This window comes from Hippocampus bargibanti, linkage group LG17 (genome assembly GCF_051943395.1).
Source record: "Hippocampus bargibanti isolate YZ-2025 linkage group LG17, ASM5194339v1, whole genome shotgun sequence".
NCBI classification, from domain to species: domain Eukaryota; kingdom Metazoa; phylum Chordata; class Actinopteri; order Syngnathiformes; family Syngnathidae; genus Hippocampus; species Hippocampus bargibanti.
The window spans coordinates 12290437-12303109 of record NC_142750.1 but is presented as its reverse complement, the minus strand read 5'-3'; the positions used below and the strand labels follow the sequence as shown (position 1 = coordinate 12303109).

At 41.0% G+C, this 12673-nt stretch overlaps 1 protein-coding gene across 1 annotated transcript in view; it reads left to right on the top strand.

Moving 5' to 3' along the window:
• The window catches only part of arhgap17b (Rho GTPase activating protein 17b), a 33866-nt gene that overhangs the window by 6558 nt on the left and 14635 nt on the right, over positions 1-12673 (top strand). The window contains exons 2-8 of the mRNA XM_089018284.1: positions 1732-1771; positions 8003-8107; positions 8254-8330; positions 11890-12001; positions 12101-12177; positions 12312-12414; positions 12489-12557. Of these exons, the coding sequence (XP_088874410.1) occupies positions 1732-1771; positions 8003-8107; positions 8254-8330; positions 11890-12001; positions 12101-12177; positions 12312-12414; positions 12489-12557 (583 nt within the window). The remainder of the gene's footprint in view (positions 1-1731; positions 1772-8002; positions 8108-8253; positions 8331-11889; positions 12002-12100; positions 12178-12311; positions 12415-12488; positions 12558-12673) is intronic.

Sequence of the window (12673 nt, the reverse complement as noted above, 5' to 3'; positions counted from 1 at the left end):
TGGTTATTCATTAATTTGCTGAGCGTTCTGTATGTAATATGTGGAGGGGAATTAAACATTATGATGGCTTCCCCAAATTCATAACTGCCCTTGAGAGGAAACCGTAACCACAATGTGGCCCGCGACAAAAAATAACACCACTGCTTTAAAGGACAACGGACGCCTCTGGACAAGTTGTGTCCATAATTTGTAAAATCGCTTCAAACGACTTCTACTGGACGTATTTTACAAAGAGTCCACCACATATTGCTATATTTTACGTTTTAAGAGTCGCGCTGAATATTCCGGAAGTCTTTTTGAGTTGGTGACGATTCCTGACGTCACGTCACGGAAGGAACGCCCCTGACCGAGAAAAGGACACACAATCCATTTTGCAGTACTTTGTTTGGTCTGAAAACTTCGTGTTGATGGCGAAATTAGAAGGAAAACACACAAATAACGCGATGGTGAATCGTTCTGTGTTGCACCAAGACAACTATTTGATATTTGCTGACACAAATTCCAAGCAGACAAATCAGCCCATTTCCAACGGAGTTTGGGCCATCTTCTGCATTTTCTGGGTGCTACATTAATGTCCAGATGCCTCAAAAATGGCAGGGAATAGCTTCTTTAATCGATTGCAAACATTTATGCTTTCCTCTTCAGAACTATTTGAATCATATTCATAACTGGATGAGTAACAAGAAAGCATCTTCTCCTTATCTGAAGCCATTGTTTTGATTCTCGAGCAAGGCAGACCTCAACTTACAAACTTAATTGGTTCCCAGACAGAGTGTGTAAGGCGAAAAGTGTGCATCTCAAAAAAATAATCCCATAGGAAACCATTAAAATGGGAATAATCCGTTCCCAGGTTTCCATGAAATATACTTTTCAACTAAATAAGCCTTAAACTACACACAACATACCTTATTCTATGTATAATAAATGTGCTATTGTATTGTAATGAAAGAAATACACTGCATTGTATCATCAAGTCACTTTATTTACATTTGTGATGGTCATTTATGGCTTGATGGAATGGCGTTGGAGGTCGAAGGTCAAAGGGAATTGCTGTTTGGAAAGAGAGGCGCATTACATGAGGACTGTAATTAAAGAAATAAACTGTGCTGTAAAATAAAGTTTTATTTACCTTTTTGATGGTCGTTGATGGCTTATGGAAGGAGAGTCACCTTCCATAAGGACTGTTGGTAACTTAACCTCTGGTGCTGTTCGGTCGTGTGCTTCCGCCGAAGATCACTCCGCCAGCCATGGTGGGTGTGTATTATGAAAATAGTGCTTATTATAAGGTTTAATTTTCATACATTTGATGTTTGTAAGACAAAAAGTTTGTAAGTTGAGGTGTTTGGAAGTTGAGGTCTCACTGTATAAACCAATATGTATGTATTGCATTGTATTTTGGACAGCCACTGTCATTTCAAACTCATATACATAACTCCCGAGACCCATATAATTTAGGAATGAGCTTTTCTTTCAGATGAAAGAAGACAGTCTACGGCTTCTTACCCTGCATTGAATGCTTATGTAGTCCTAAAACTCAATATTCTGTGTGTTGTGCAATTTGAGTGAAAATGACAAAAACGCTGGCACTGGAGTGGACACATTTTTGCACATCATCTGATAGCGAATGAGTTAAAATCTCTCTCTTTACTCTATAATAATTTTGAGTGGTGTCCTGTATTTTTATTTCTGTTGCATGCGTTTTAACTCAAATATCACATTTTCATTCCCCAGAGCCGAGAAGACTGAGGTACTGAGTGATGACCTCCTCCAGGTAAATAGTTGGGACCACGGCAGTTTTCACCTGATCCGTCTTCCTAACACATCAATTATTGCCTGCTGGATGAAAGATGAGCATTTGGTGTTCCAATCCCAATTTGGGGGGGAGGGTTCTGTGCTCTTAGTTGGTCATCTTCTAATTTGGTTTCTTGAATACAAATGGTTGAGTGTGTCTCATAAGTTGCTCAATTCAGACAGAACTTATTATTGTCAACGTTTTTGACTCAACTTCCACTTGAAGGTTTTTTTTGGTACCTTGAAAATGAAAAGTCAATTCCAGAAGCCCACGCCACTTTACAAGCTCTGTCTGGTTAAGTCATCATCACTCAGGCCAAGTTTGAAACAAAACTTGGAATGAAAACATCAGACAGGGTTTTTTTTCATTTAGGAGAGAAGGAGTCATTGCACATTTCCGCTGAAGACAAACCGGGACATCATCCGAATCGTGAATGTCACGAGCTTTGTGCCGCGTTTGGACATTCCTTCCGTGAGGAATGTGAATGGCAGCGCACTGCAAGGGTTGCAATTGTTGCTTTATCAGTCATCATGTCTTTCGACGAGCATTTTTGGGTGTGTGTGCGCTTCATTTAGTTTACAGCGCCAACCACACAAGCAGTAAAAAGTTCCTGTGCAGCATTTTTTTCCTTCCATACCACCCCCTTTCCCACAGCAGCATGTTCCTGCGCCTGCTCCTCATTGACCTCCGACGAGAAATTTGACGCTTTGATTTTCTTGGCGTAGTTGTACTTTTGCCCCCCCCCACCCTCGTTCGGTTTTTTTTTTGCGCTTCGTGCCAGCTGACCTTCCTATTTCAGTGGGGGAGTTGTGGCCTTTATGTTTTCATGTTACCTGGAGAAGTGCAAAATTCAAGAAATGTGGTGTAAGCATAAATCAGTAAGTCAAAAGTCAAATTGCAACTACGAAAACAAGTCTAATGCTTCTTTACTTTCATTGTCTTGGAATAGGGGCAAATGATGAAAGCCCGATGAAACTTTTCACGTCTGTGTTGTGTAAACAACACAGACATTGAATTGGCAGAATTTTCTGCCCTGCCAGGTACTTTTGTCACACAGATTCAAAAATGTATGTTGGTTGCACCAGCTCCCACCGTTTTTTCTGTGGTGGCTACTCATGGCATCTTTGTTTCTCCTCATTCTCTAACGGAGGCTGGGGGTGATTTCGACTGTGTTCTGTTAATCGTTAAATTTGATGCCGTGAGGCCACATTGACTAAAAGTCATAGAAAATAGTAACTTTTTGTGAGGAATTTGAACACTTGAATATTTGCTGACACAAATTCCAAGCAGACAAATCAGCCCATTTCCAACGGAGTTTGGGCCATCTTCTGCATTTTCTGGGTGCTACATTAATGTCCAGATGCCTCAAAAATGGCAGGGAATAGCTTCTTTAATCGATTGCAAACATTTATGCTTTCCTCTTCAGAACTATTTGAATCATATTCATAACTGGATGAGTAACAAGAAAGCATCTTCTCCTTATCTGAAGCCATTGTTTTGATTCTCGAGCAAGGCAAGACGTCTTGGCCTGACATCACGAACAAGGGGGCGGGACCTTCTGAAACGGACCACTTCCGGGTTCAATTTGAAGTAGTTTTTGGACACCTTCAGTCATTTGTATTGGTGTTTTGCATTTGACCCAAAAAATGGCATCCTGCGTGTTTTTCTGATGTCAGTTAGGAAACAAAAAAGTGGTGTCGGTTGTCCTTTAACTCATTCACTGCCATCCCGGAATTTACTTGGGATTTGAAAATATGACGTGGAGCGCAATTCCTGAATTTGCTTAGGTTTTGTTTTTTTACGGGCATGCCAATAAAGCGCTGGTATGCTCTGGCAATGTTTTTTCTTTTCCACAAGAGGGCACCATTTCCCTTTATATATATATATATACAGTGAGACCTCAACTTACGAACTTAATTGGTTCCCAGACAGAGTGTGTAAGGCGAAAAATGTGTATCTCAAAAAAATAATCCCATAGGAAACCATTAAAATGGGAATAATCCGTTCCCGGGTTTCCATGAAATATACTTTTCAACTAAATAAGCCTTAAACTACACACAACATACCTTATTCTATGTATAATAAATGTGCTATTGTATTGTAATGAAAGAAATACACTGCATTGTATCATAAAGTCACTCTATTTGCATTTTTGATGGCCATTTACGGCTTGATGGAATGGCGTTGGAGGTCAAAGGGAATTGCTGTTTGGAAAGAGAGGCGCATTACATGACGACTGTAATTAAAGAAATAAACTGTGCTGTAAAATAAAGTTTTATTTACCTTTTTGATGGTTGTTGATGGCTTATGGAAGGAGAGTAACCTTCCATAAGGACTGTTGGTAACTTAACCTCTGGTGCTGTTCGGTCGTGTGCTTCCGCCGAAGATCACTCCGCCAGCCATGGTGGGTGTGTATTATGAAAATAGTGCTTATTATAAGGTTTAATTTTCATACATTTGATGTTTGTAAGACAAAAAGTTTGTAAGTTGAGGTGTTTGGAAGTTGAGGTCTCACTGTATAAACCAATATGTATGTATTGCATTGTATTTTGGACAGCCACTGTCATTTCAAACTCATATACATAACTCCCGAGACCCATATAATTTAGGAATGAACTTTTCTTTCAGATGAAAGAAGACAGTCTACGGCTTCTTACCCTGCATTGAATGCTTATGTAGTCCTAAAACTCAATATTCTGTGTGTTGTGCAATTTGAGTGAAAATGACAAAAACGCTGGCACTGGAGTGGACACATTTTTGCACATCATCTGATAGCGAATGAGTTAAAATCTCTCTCTTTACTCTATAATAATTTTGAGTGGTGTCCTGTATTTTTATTTCTGTTGCATGCGTTTTAACTCAAATATCACATTTTCATTCCCCAGAGCCGAGAAGACTGAGGTACTGAGTGATGACCTCCTCCAGGTAAATAGTTGGGACCACGGCAGTTTTCACCTGATCCGTCTTCCTAACACATCAATTATTGCCTGCTGGATGAAAGATGAGCATTTGGTGTTCCAATCCCAATTTGGGGGGGAGGGTTCTGTGCTCTTAGTTGGTCATCTTCTAATTTGGTTTCTTGAATACAAATGGTTGAGTGTGTCTCATAAGTTGCTCAATTCAGACAGAACTTATTATTGTCAACGTTTTTGACTCAACTTCCACTTGAAGGTTTTTTTTGGTACCTTGAAAATGAAAAGTCAATTCCAGAAGCCCACGCCACTTTACAAGCTCTGTCTGGTTAAGTCATCATCACTCAGGCCAAGTTTGAAACAAAACTTGGAATGAAAACATCAGACAGGGTTTTTTTTCATTTAGGAGAGAAGGAGTCATTGCACATTTCCGCTGAAGACAAACCGGGACATCATCCGAATCGTGAATGTCACGAGCTTTGTGCCGCGTTTGGACATTCCTTCCGTGAGGAATGTGAATGGCAGCGCACTGCAAGGGTTGCAATTGTTGCTTTATCAGTCATCATGTCTTTCGACGAGCATTTTTGGGTGTGTGTGCGCTTCATTTAGTTTACAGCGCCAACCACACAAGCAGTAAAAAGTTCCTGTGCAGCATTTTTTTCCTTCCATACCACCCCCTTTCCCACAGCAGCATGTTCCTGCGCCTGCTCCTCATTGACCTCCGACGAGAAATTTGACGCTTTGATTTTCTTGGCGTAGTTGTACTTTTGCCCCCCCCCACCCTCGTTCGGTTTTTTTTTTGCGCTTCGTGCCAGCTGACCTTCCTATTTCAGTGGGGGAGTTGTGGCCTTTATGTTTTCATGTTACCTGGAGAAGTGCAAAATTCAAGAAATGTGGTGTAAGCATAAATCAGTAAGTCAAAAGTCAAATTGCAACTACGAAAACAAGTCTAATGCTTCTTTACTTTCATTGTCTTGGAATAGGGGCAAATGATGAAAGCCCGATGAAACTTTTCACGTCTGTGTTGTGTAAACAACACAGACATTGAATTGGCAGAATTTTCTGCCCTGCCAGGTACTTTTGTCACACAGATTCAAAAATGTATGTTGGTTGCACCAGCTCCCACCGTTTTTTCTGTGGTGGCTACTCATGGCATCTTTGTTTCTCCTCATTCTCTAACGGAGGCTGGGGGTGATTTCGACTGTGTTCTGTTAATCGTTAAATTTGATGCCGTGAGGCCACATTGACTAAAAGTCATAGAAAATAGTAACTTTTTGTGAGGAATTTGAACACTTGAATAGGATACATTTATTCGTATCACCAATGTTATACGAGAAACAGCAAACTGCTTTAAAAAAAAACGTTTTCACGTTTAATCTTATGCGCTGGACTACAAAGTCAGCAGACCAAAGTGCATAATAGGACAAAGAATAAAACAAAAATATGACACCCAATCCATACCTCTTTACTTGATTGCAAGTTTTGTACTCAATCTGAAAGCAGTAAGAGGCCAATGCAAGGATGACAGAATTGAAGTTATGCGGCTGAAATTGTGAGGTCTTGACAAAAGCTGTGCTGCAGCGTTCTGGCTTAGTGTGCAAATGTTAGTTGGAATTGGCAAGTTAGAGCTTGTTTGTCTTCTCTTAACACTACCACACGGAGTATCTCGAGAGTGGGGATGGGACTAGTTAGGAGCCTTGGTGCATTCCAGAATCTACCCATCAAATATGGCAGAGCTGTTTTTTTTAGCATATGAGGCAATAGATATATACAGTAATTCATCCATGTGATAAACAATCCAGAATAAGATGCTCCTTTTTTGAATGTGGCCACAAAAAAAGCTCAAAAACAAGCAAAACACATTGAGCTAATCATTGACGAGTGCTGGAATTCGGTCAAATGCAAATTTGTCATAGCAGAAATGATTAGTGATCTGAGACGCTTTTTCCAGCTCAGATGGATTTAATGAACGAGGAGCTTCCTTCTGTCGCACTCCAGATCTACTTAATACATTGGAGTCAAAAGCTGCAGGCATCGGTTGTTGGGAGAGGGTGGAAATCTGAGCCAGGGACGAGCGAATCGATAGCATCCAGATAGGCAAGTTCATCTGTGGGGAGGGTACGGATTGGTATCCGAGACGTCAAAGTGGCAAGATGAGAGCTTAAAAGATTGGAATCTCGCTACTAATGAGGCGCCTTGTTTGTTTATTTGGAGACAGGAAGAGGAAGTCTGCTTTTTAGGTAATGCCAGCTTTCTCAGATATGATTTCCAAAGATCAAAAAGAAACTCCTAAGATCAAGGCTTGCTATCAAGACAATTGACTACAAAAAAGTAACCACTGTGATTTGTTGAAAAACAACACCTTGTTTAGGTTACTTGAAAATGTTTCCTTTTCTAAATGAATTCAAAATAAAATTATCTGGCCTGTACTGCTCATACGATAAACTGTACAGTGCCAGGATAGCTCGAACTCCAGCATAATTTGGGAACTGACACATGAAAGTCAACCATGTACTATATAGGTAGGTGTATAGAACTGGCTGTCTCACCATGACGAGTAATGCACTCCTGTACGCCGCTTAAAGTTCTCGAACCATCCGTTGCTAGCTTTAAAATCATCAATAAACAGCGAACTTCCAGATTGCCGCATGATGATATCAGAGTGAATTTGCCATGCTTTCTCGGATATAATTGCTATATTCTCGCTGTCGCCGGCTGGCTGCTTTTCGTTCATCCAAATTAACAGAAGTTTTTCAACCTTTTCTTTTGTACATGTACAGTAAGGCGTTTTTAGGCAGAAAAAAAACCACTATGTATTGTAAGGCGTTTTTGAGCTGAAAAAAAATGACCATGTAGTAAAGCGTTTTTAGGCCGAAAAAAAACACCATGTATAGTTAGGCGTTTTTGAGCCGGAAAAAAACGTGTATAGTAAGGTGTTTTTGAGCTGAAAAAAACCACCATGTATATAGCAAGGCATTTTTAGGCCAAAAAATACAAAGGCATTTTTAGCCCGAAAAAAAAGGTCATGTATAGTAAGGCGTTTGTAGCCCGGAAAAACAACCATGTATATAGTAAGACGTTTTTGAGCTGAACTAAACGACCATGTATATAGTAAGGCGTTTTTAGCCCGAAAAAAACAACCATGTATATATAGTAAGGCATTTTTGAACCAATAAAAAGGACTATGTATGTGCTTTATGTTGAGGTGTTTTTACCCCAAAAAAACAACCATGTGTACGACCTTCATGAATTACTGTGTGCGGGTTGTGTTTTTTTATTATCTCATGTCCATGCTCAGATCGAGAGGCGCATGGAGCTGGTGCGTTTGATGTCCCACAATACGCACAAGAGGCTGGTGTCCTGTCTGCAGGGTCAGCTGGGTACAGACACAGACAAGAGACACGTGAGTCAAATGAGCCTAGGCGACCGTCATTCCACTCTCACACTTGAACCGATTGTCGCTGTTAGCAGTGGAGAGCAGGGAATCCCCATCACGTATGTCGTTCTCAGTAATAAAGTTGTCTTTTTTTATTTTTTTTGTCCTTTTAGAAAAAGCTGCCCTTGACTGCACTGTCTCAGGCCATGCAAGAGGGTGGCTCGCAGCTGGGCGACGAAAGTCTGATCGGGTGAGAGATGAAACTTTAAAGGATAACCGACACCATTTTTTTGTTTCCTAACTGACATCAGAAAAACATTTTATAGCATCTAAAATACACAAAACACGCAGGCTGATATTTTTAGTCAAATGCAAAACACCAATAAAAATGACTTAAAGTGTCCCAAAACTACTTCAAAATGGCAAGTTTCAGAAGGCCCCACCCCTTGTTCGTGACGTCACGCCAGGACGTCTTGCCTTGCTCTAGAACAGGGGTGGGCAAACTTTTTGACTCGCGGGCCGCATTGGGTTCTAAAATTTGACAGAGGGGCCGGGCCAGGAGCATTTGGAGGGAGTGTTTGGGCCGGAAATACTCCGAACAAGTTATGTCCATAATTTATAAAATCACTTCAAATGACTTCGACTGAGCGTATTTTACAAAGATTCCACAGCATATAGCTATAGTTTACGTTTTAAGACTTGCGCTGAATATATGAAGTCTTGTTTTCGAGTTGATGACGATCCCCATGTGACATCACGTTTGGACCGCCCCTGACCGAGAAAGCGACACATAATGCAATTTGGGTACTTTGTTTGGTCTGAAAACTTCATGTTGATCTGTGTTGATGGCGAAATTAGAAGGAAAACACATAAATAACACCATGGTGAATCGTTGCACAAAGTAGGTACCTCTTTACTTGATTGCAAGTTTTGTACTCAATCTGAAAGCAGTAAGAGGCCAATGCAAGGATGACAGAATTGAAGTTATGCGGCTGAAATTGTGAGGTCTTGACAAAAGCTGTGCTGCAGCGTTCTGGCTTAGTGTGCAAATGTTAGTTGGAATTGGCAAGTTAGAGCTTGTTTGTCTTCTCTTAACACTACCACACGGAGTATCTCGAGAGTGGGGATGGGACTAGTTAGGAGCCTTGGTGCATTCCAGAATCTACCCATCAAATATGGCAGAGCTGTTTTTTTTAGCATATGAGGCAATAGATATATACAGTAATTCATCCATGTGATAAACAATCCAGAATAAGATGCTCCTTTTTTGAATGTGGCCACAAAAAAAGCTCAAAAACAAGCAAAACACATTGAGCTAATCATTGACGAGTGCTGGAATTCGGTCAAATGCAAATTTGTCATAGCAGAAATGATTAGTGATCTGAGACGCTTTTTCCAGCTCAGATGGATTTAATGAACGAGGAGCTTCCTTCTGTCGCACTCCAGATCTACTTAATACATTGGAGTCAAAAGCTGCAGGCATCGGTTGTTGGGAGAGGGTGGAAATCTGAGCCAGGGACGAGCGAATCGATAGCATCCAGATAGGCAAGTTCATCTGTGGGGAGGGTACGGATTGGTATCCGAGACGTCAAAGTGGCAAGATGAGAGCTTAAAAGATTGGAATCTCGCTACTAATGAGGCGCCTTGTTTGTTTATTTGGAGACAGGAAGAGGAAGTCTGCTTTTTAGGTAATGCCAGCTTTCTCAGATATGATTTCCAAAGATCAAAAAGAAACTCCTAAGATCAAGGCTTGCTATCAAGACAATTGACTACAAAAAAGTAACCACTGTGATTTGTTGAAAAACAACACCTTGTTTAGGTTACTTGAAAATGTTTCCTTTTCTAAATGAATTCAAAATAAAATTATCTGGCCTGTACTGCTCATACGATAAACTGTACAGTGCCAGGATAGCTCGAACTCCAGCATAATTTGGGAACTGACACATGAAAGTCAACCATGTCCTATATAGGTAGGTGTATAGAACTGGCTGTCTCACCATGACGAGTAATGCACTCCTGTACGCCGCTTAAAGTTCTCGAACCATCCGTTGCTAGCTTTAAAATCATCAATAAACAGCGAACTTCCAGATTGCCGCATGATGATATCAGAGTGAATTTGCCATGCTTTCTCGGATATAATTGCTATATTCTCGCTGTCGCCGGCTGGCTGCTTTTCGTTCATCCAAATTAACAGAAGTTTTTCAACCTTTTCTTTTGTACATGTACAGTAAGGCGTTTTTAGGCAGAAAAAAAACCACTATGTATTGTAAGGCGTTTTTGAGCTGAAAAAAAATGACCATGTAGTAAAGCGTTTTTAGGCCGAAAAAAAACACCATGTATAGTTAGGCGTTTTTGAGCCGGAAAAAAACGTGTATAGTAAGGTGTTTTTGAGCTGAAAAAAACCACCATGTATATAGCAAGGCATTTTTAGGCCAAAAAATACAAAGGCATTTTTAGCCCGAAAAAAAAGGTCATGTATAGTAAGGCGTTTGTAGCCCGGAAAAACAACCATGTATATAGTAAGACGTTTTTGAGCTGAACTAAACGACCATGTATATAGTAAGGCGTTTTTAGCCCGAAAAAAACAACCATGTATATATAGTAAGGCATTTTTGAACCAATAAAAAGGACTATGTATGTGCTTTATGTTGAGGTGTTTTTACCCCAAAAAAACAACCATGTGTACGACCTTCATGAATTACTGTGTGCGGGTTGTGGTTTTTTATTATCTCATGTCCATGCTCAGATCGAGAGGCGCATGGAGCTGGTGCGTTTGATGTCCCACAATACGCACAAGAGGCTGGTGTCCTGTCTGCAGGGTCAGCTGGGTACAGACACAGACAAGAGACACGTGAGTCAAATGAGCCTAGGCGACCGTCATTCCACTCTCACACTTGAACCGATTGTCGCTGTTAGCAGTGGAGAGCAGGGAATCCCCATCACGTATGTCGTTCTCAGTAATAAAGTTGTCTTTTTTTATTTTTTTGTCCTTTTAGAAAAAGCTGCCCTTGACTGCACTGTCTCAGGCCATGCAAGAGGGTGGCTCGCAGCTGGGCGACGAGAGTCTGATCGGGTGAGAGATGAAACTTTAAAGGATAACCGACACCATTTTTTTTGTTTCCTAACTGACATCAGAAAAACATTTTATAGCATCTAAAATACACAAAACACGCAGGGTGATATTTTTAGTCAAATGCAAAACACCAATAAAAATGACTTAAAGTGTCCCAAAACTACTTCAAAATGGCAAGTTTCAGAAGGCCCCACCCCTTGTTCGTGACGTCACGCCAGGACGTCTTGCCTTGCTCTAGAATCAAAACAAGGGCTTCAGATTCGGAGAAGATGCTTTCTTGTTACTCATCCAGTTATGAATATGATTCCAATAGTTCTGAAGAGGAAAGCATAAATGTTTGCAATCGATTAAAGAAGTCCTTCCGTATCATTTTGAGGCGTCTGGACTCCAATGTAGCTCCCAGAAAATGCACAAGATGGCGCATAAGCTCCGTTGGAAATGGGCTGATTTGTCTGCTGGGAATTTGTGTCAACTAGTATCAAATAGTAGTCTTGGTGCAACACACAATGATTCACCATCGCGTTATTTATGTGTTCCTTCTAATTTTGCCATCAACACGGATCAACACGATGTTTTCCGACCAAACAAAGTACCCAAAATGCATTGTGTGTCGCTTTCTCGGTCAGCAATGTTGCTTCTCATGAAGCAACATTGCAAAAGATAATGGATTGTGCTTTATCTTGAAAAAGCGTAGCCATATGGATTTCCTCTCTCTGATGTGTTTCTGTGTGAACAGCAAGATGATGGATGTGTGCGGCGAGGCAGAGAGCAAGTTGGCCAGTGAACTGATGCAGTATGAAGTGCAGATCGAGAGAGACATTCTTGATCCTCTCAACACGCTGGCCGAGGTACAAAACCTGCGCTGAATGTTTTTATCATTTTTTTTCCTCTGTCCCCTGTGGCGGATTTGAGTTTGCTGTGATGGCTGAAACTTGACATCTCCACAGGTTGAGATACCCAACATACTAAAACAGAGGAAGCAACTTGCCAAACTGGTCTTAGACTACGACTCGGCCAAGACAAGGTTGAGTTTCTGTCCTTCTCGCAAAATGCTGTTTTGTAGCATAACATCTAAAAAGACAAAAGTGTGACAATGAAAGTGTGTTTGTTGCCAATCCAGTACATTAAAAAGGTTGTTTGGCATTGATTGTGGTGCAGGTGGTACCAAGCCACCAAGTCCAGCAACCAGGCCATGGCAGCTAAGGTGGACTCCCTCAAGGACGAGATGGACGAGTCTCTGAACAAAGTCGAAATCTGTAAAGTAGGTTTCAATTGCACTTCCTGAAAAAAAGATTGTATTTTTGTTCAATGCGGTCTTAATGTTTTCCCCCACAGGACCAGTTATCGGCGGACATGTACAACTTTGCATCCAAAGAAGGGGACTACGCACGTTATTATCTCATGGTAGGTCCCGCGGCCGGCGGCGATTTTCAATTCGTTTGGGATGAGCGAGAACCAAAGTGAGCCGCGTTCACACTCGTCCATGTGTGACAGTTATTAGAGGCACAAGCAGACCACCA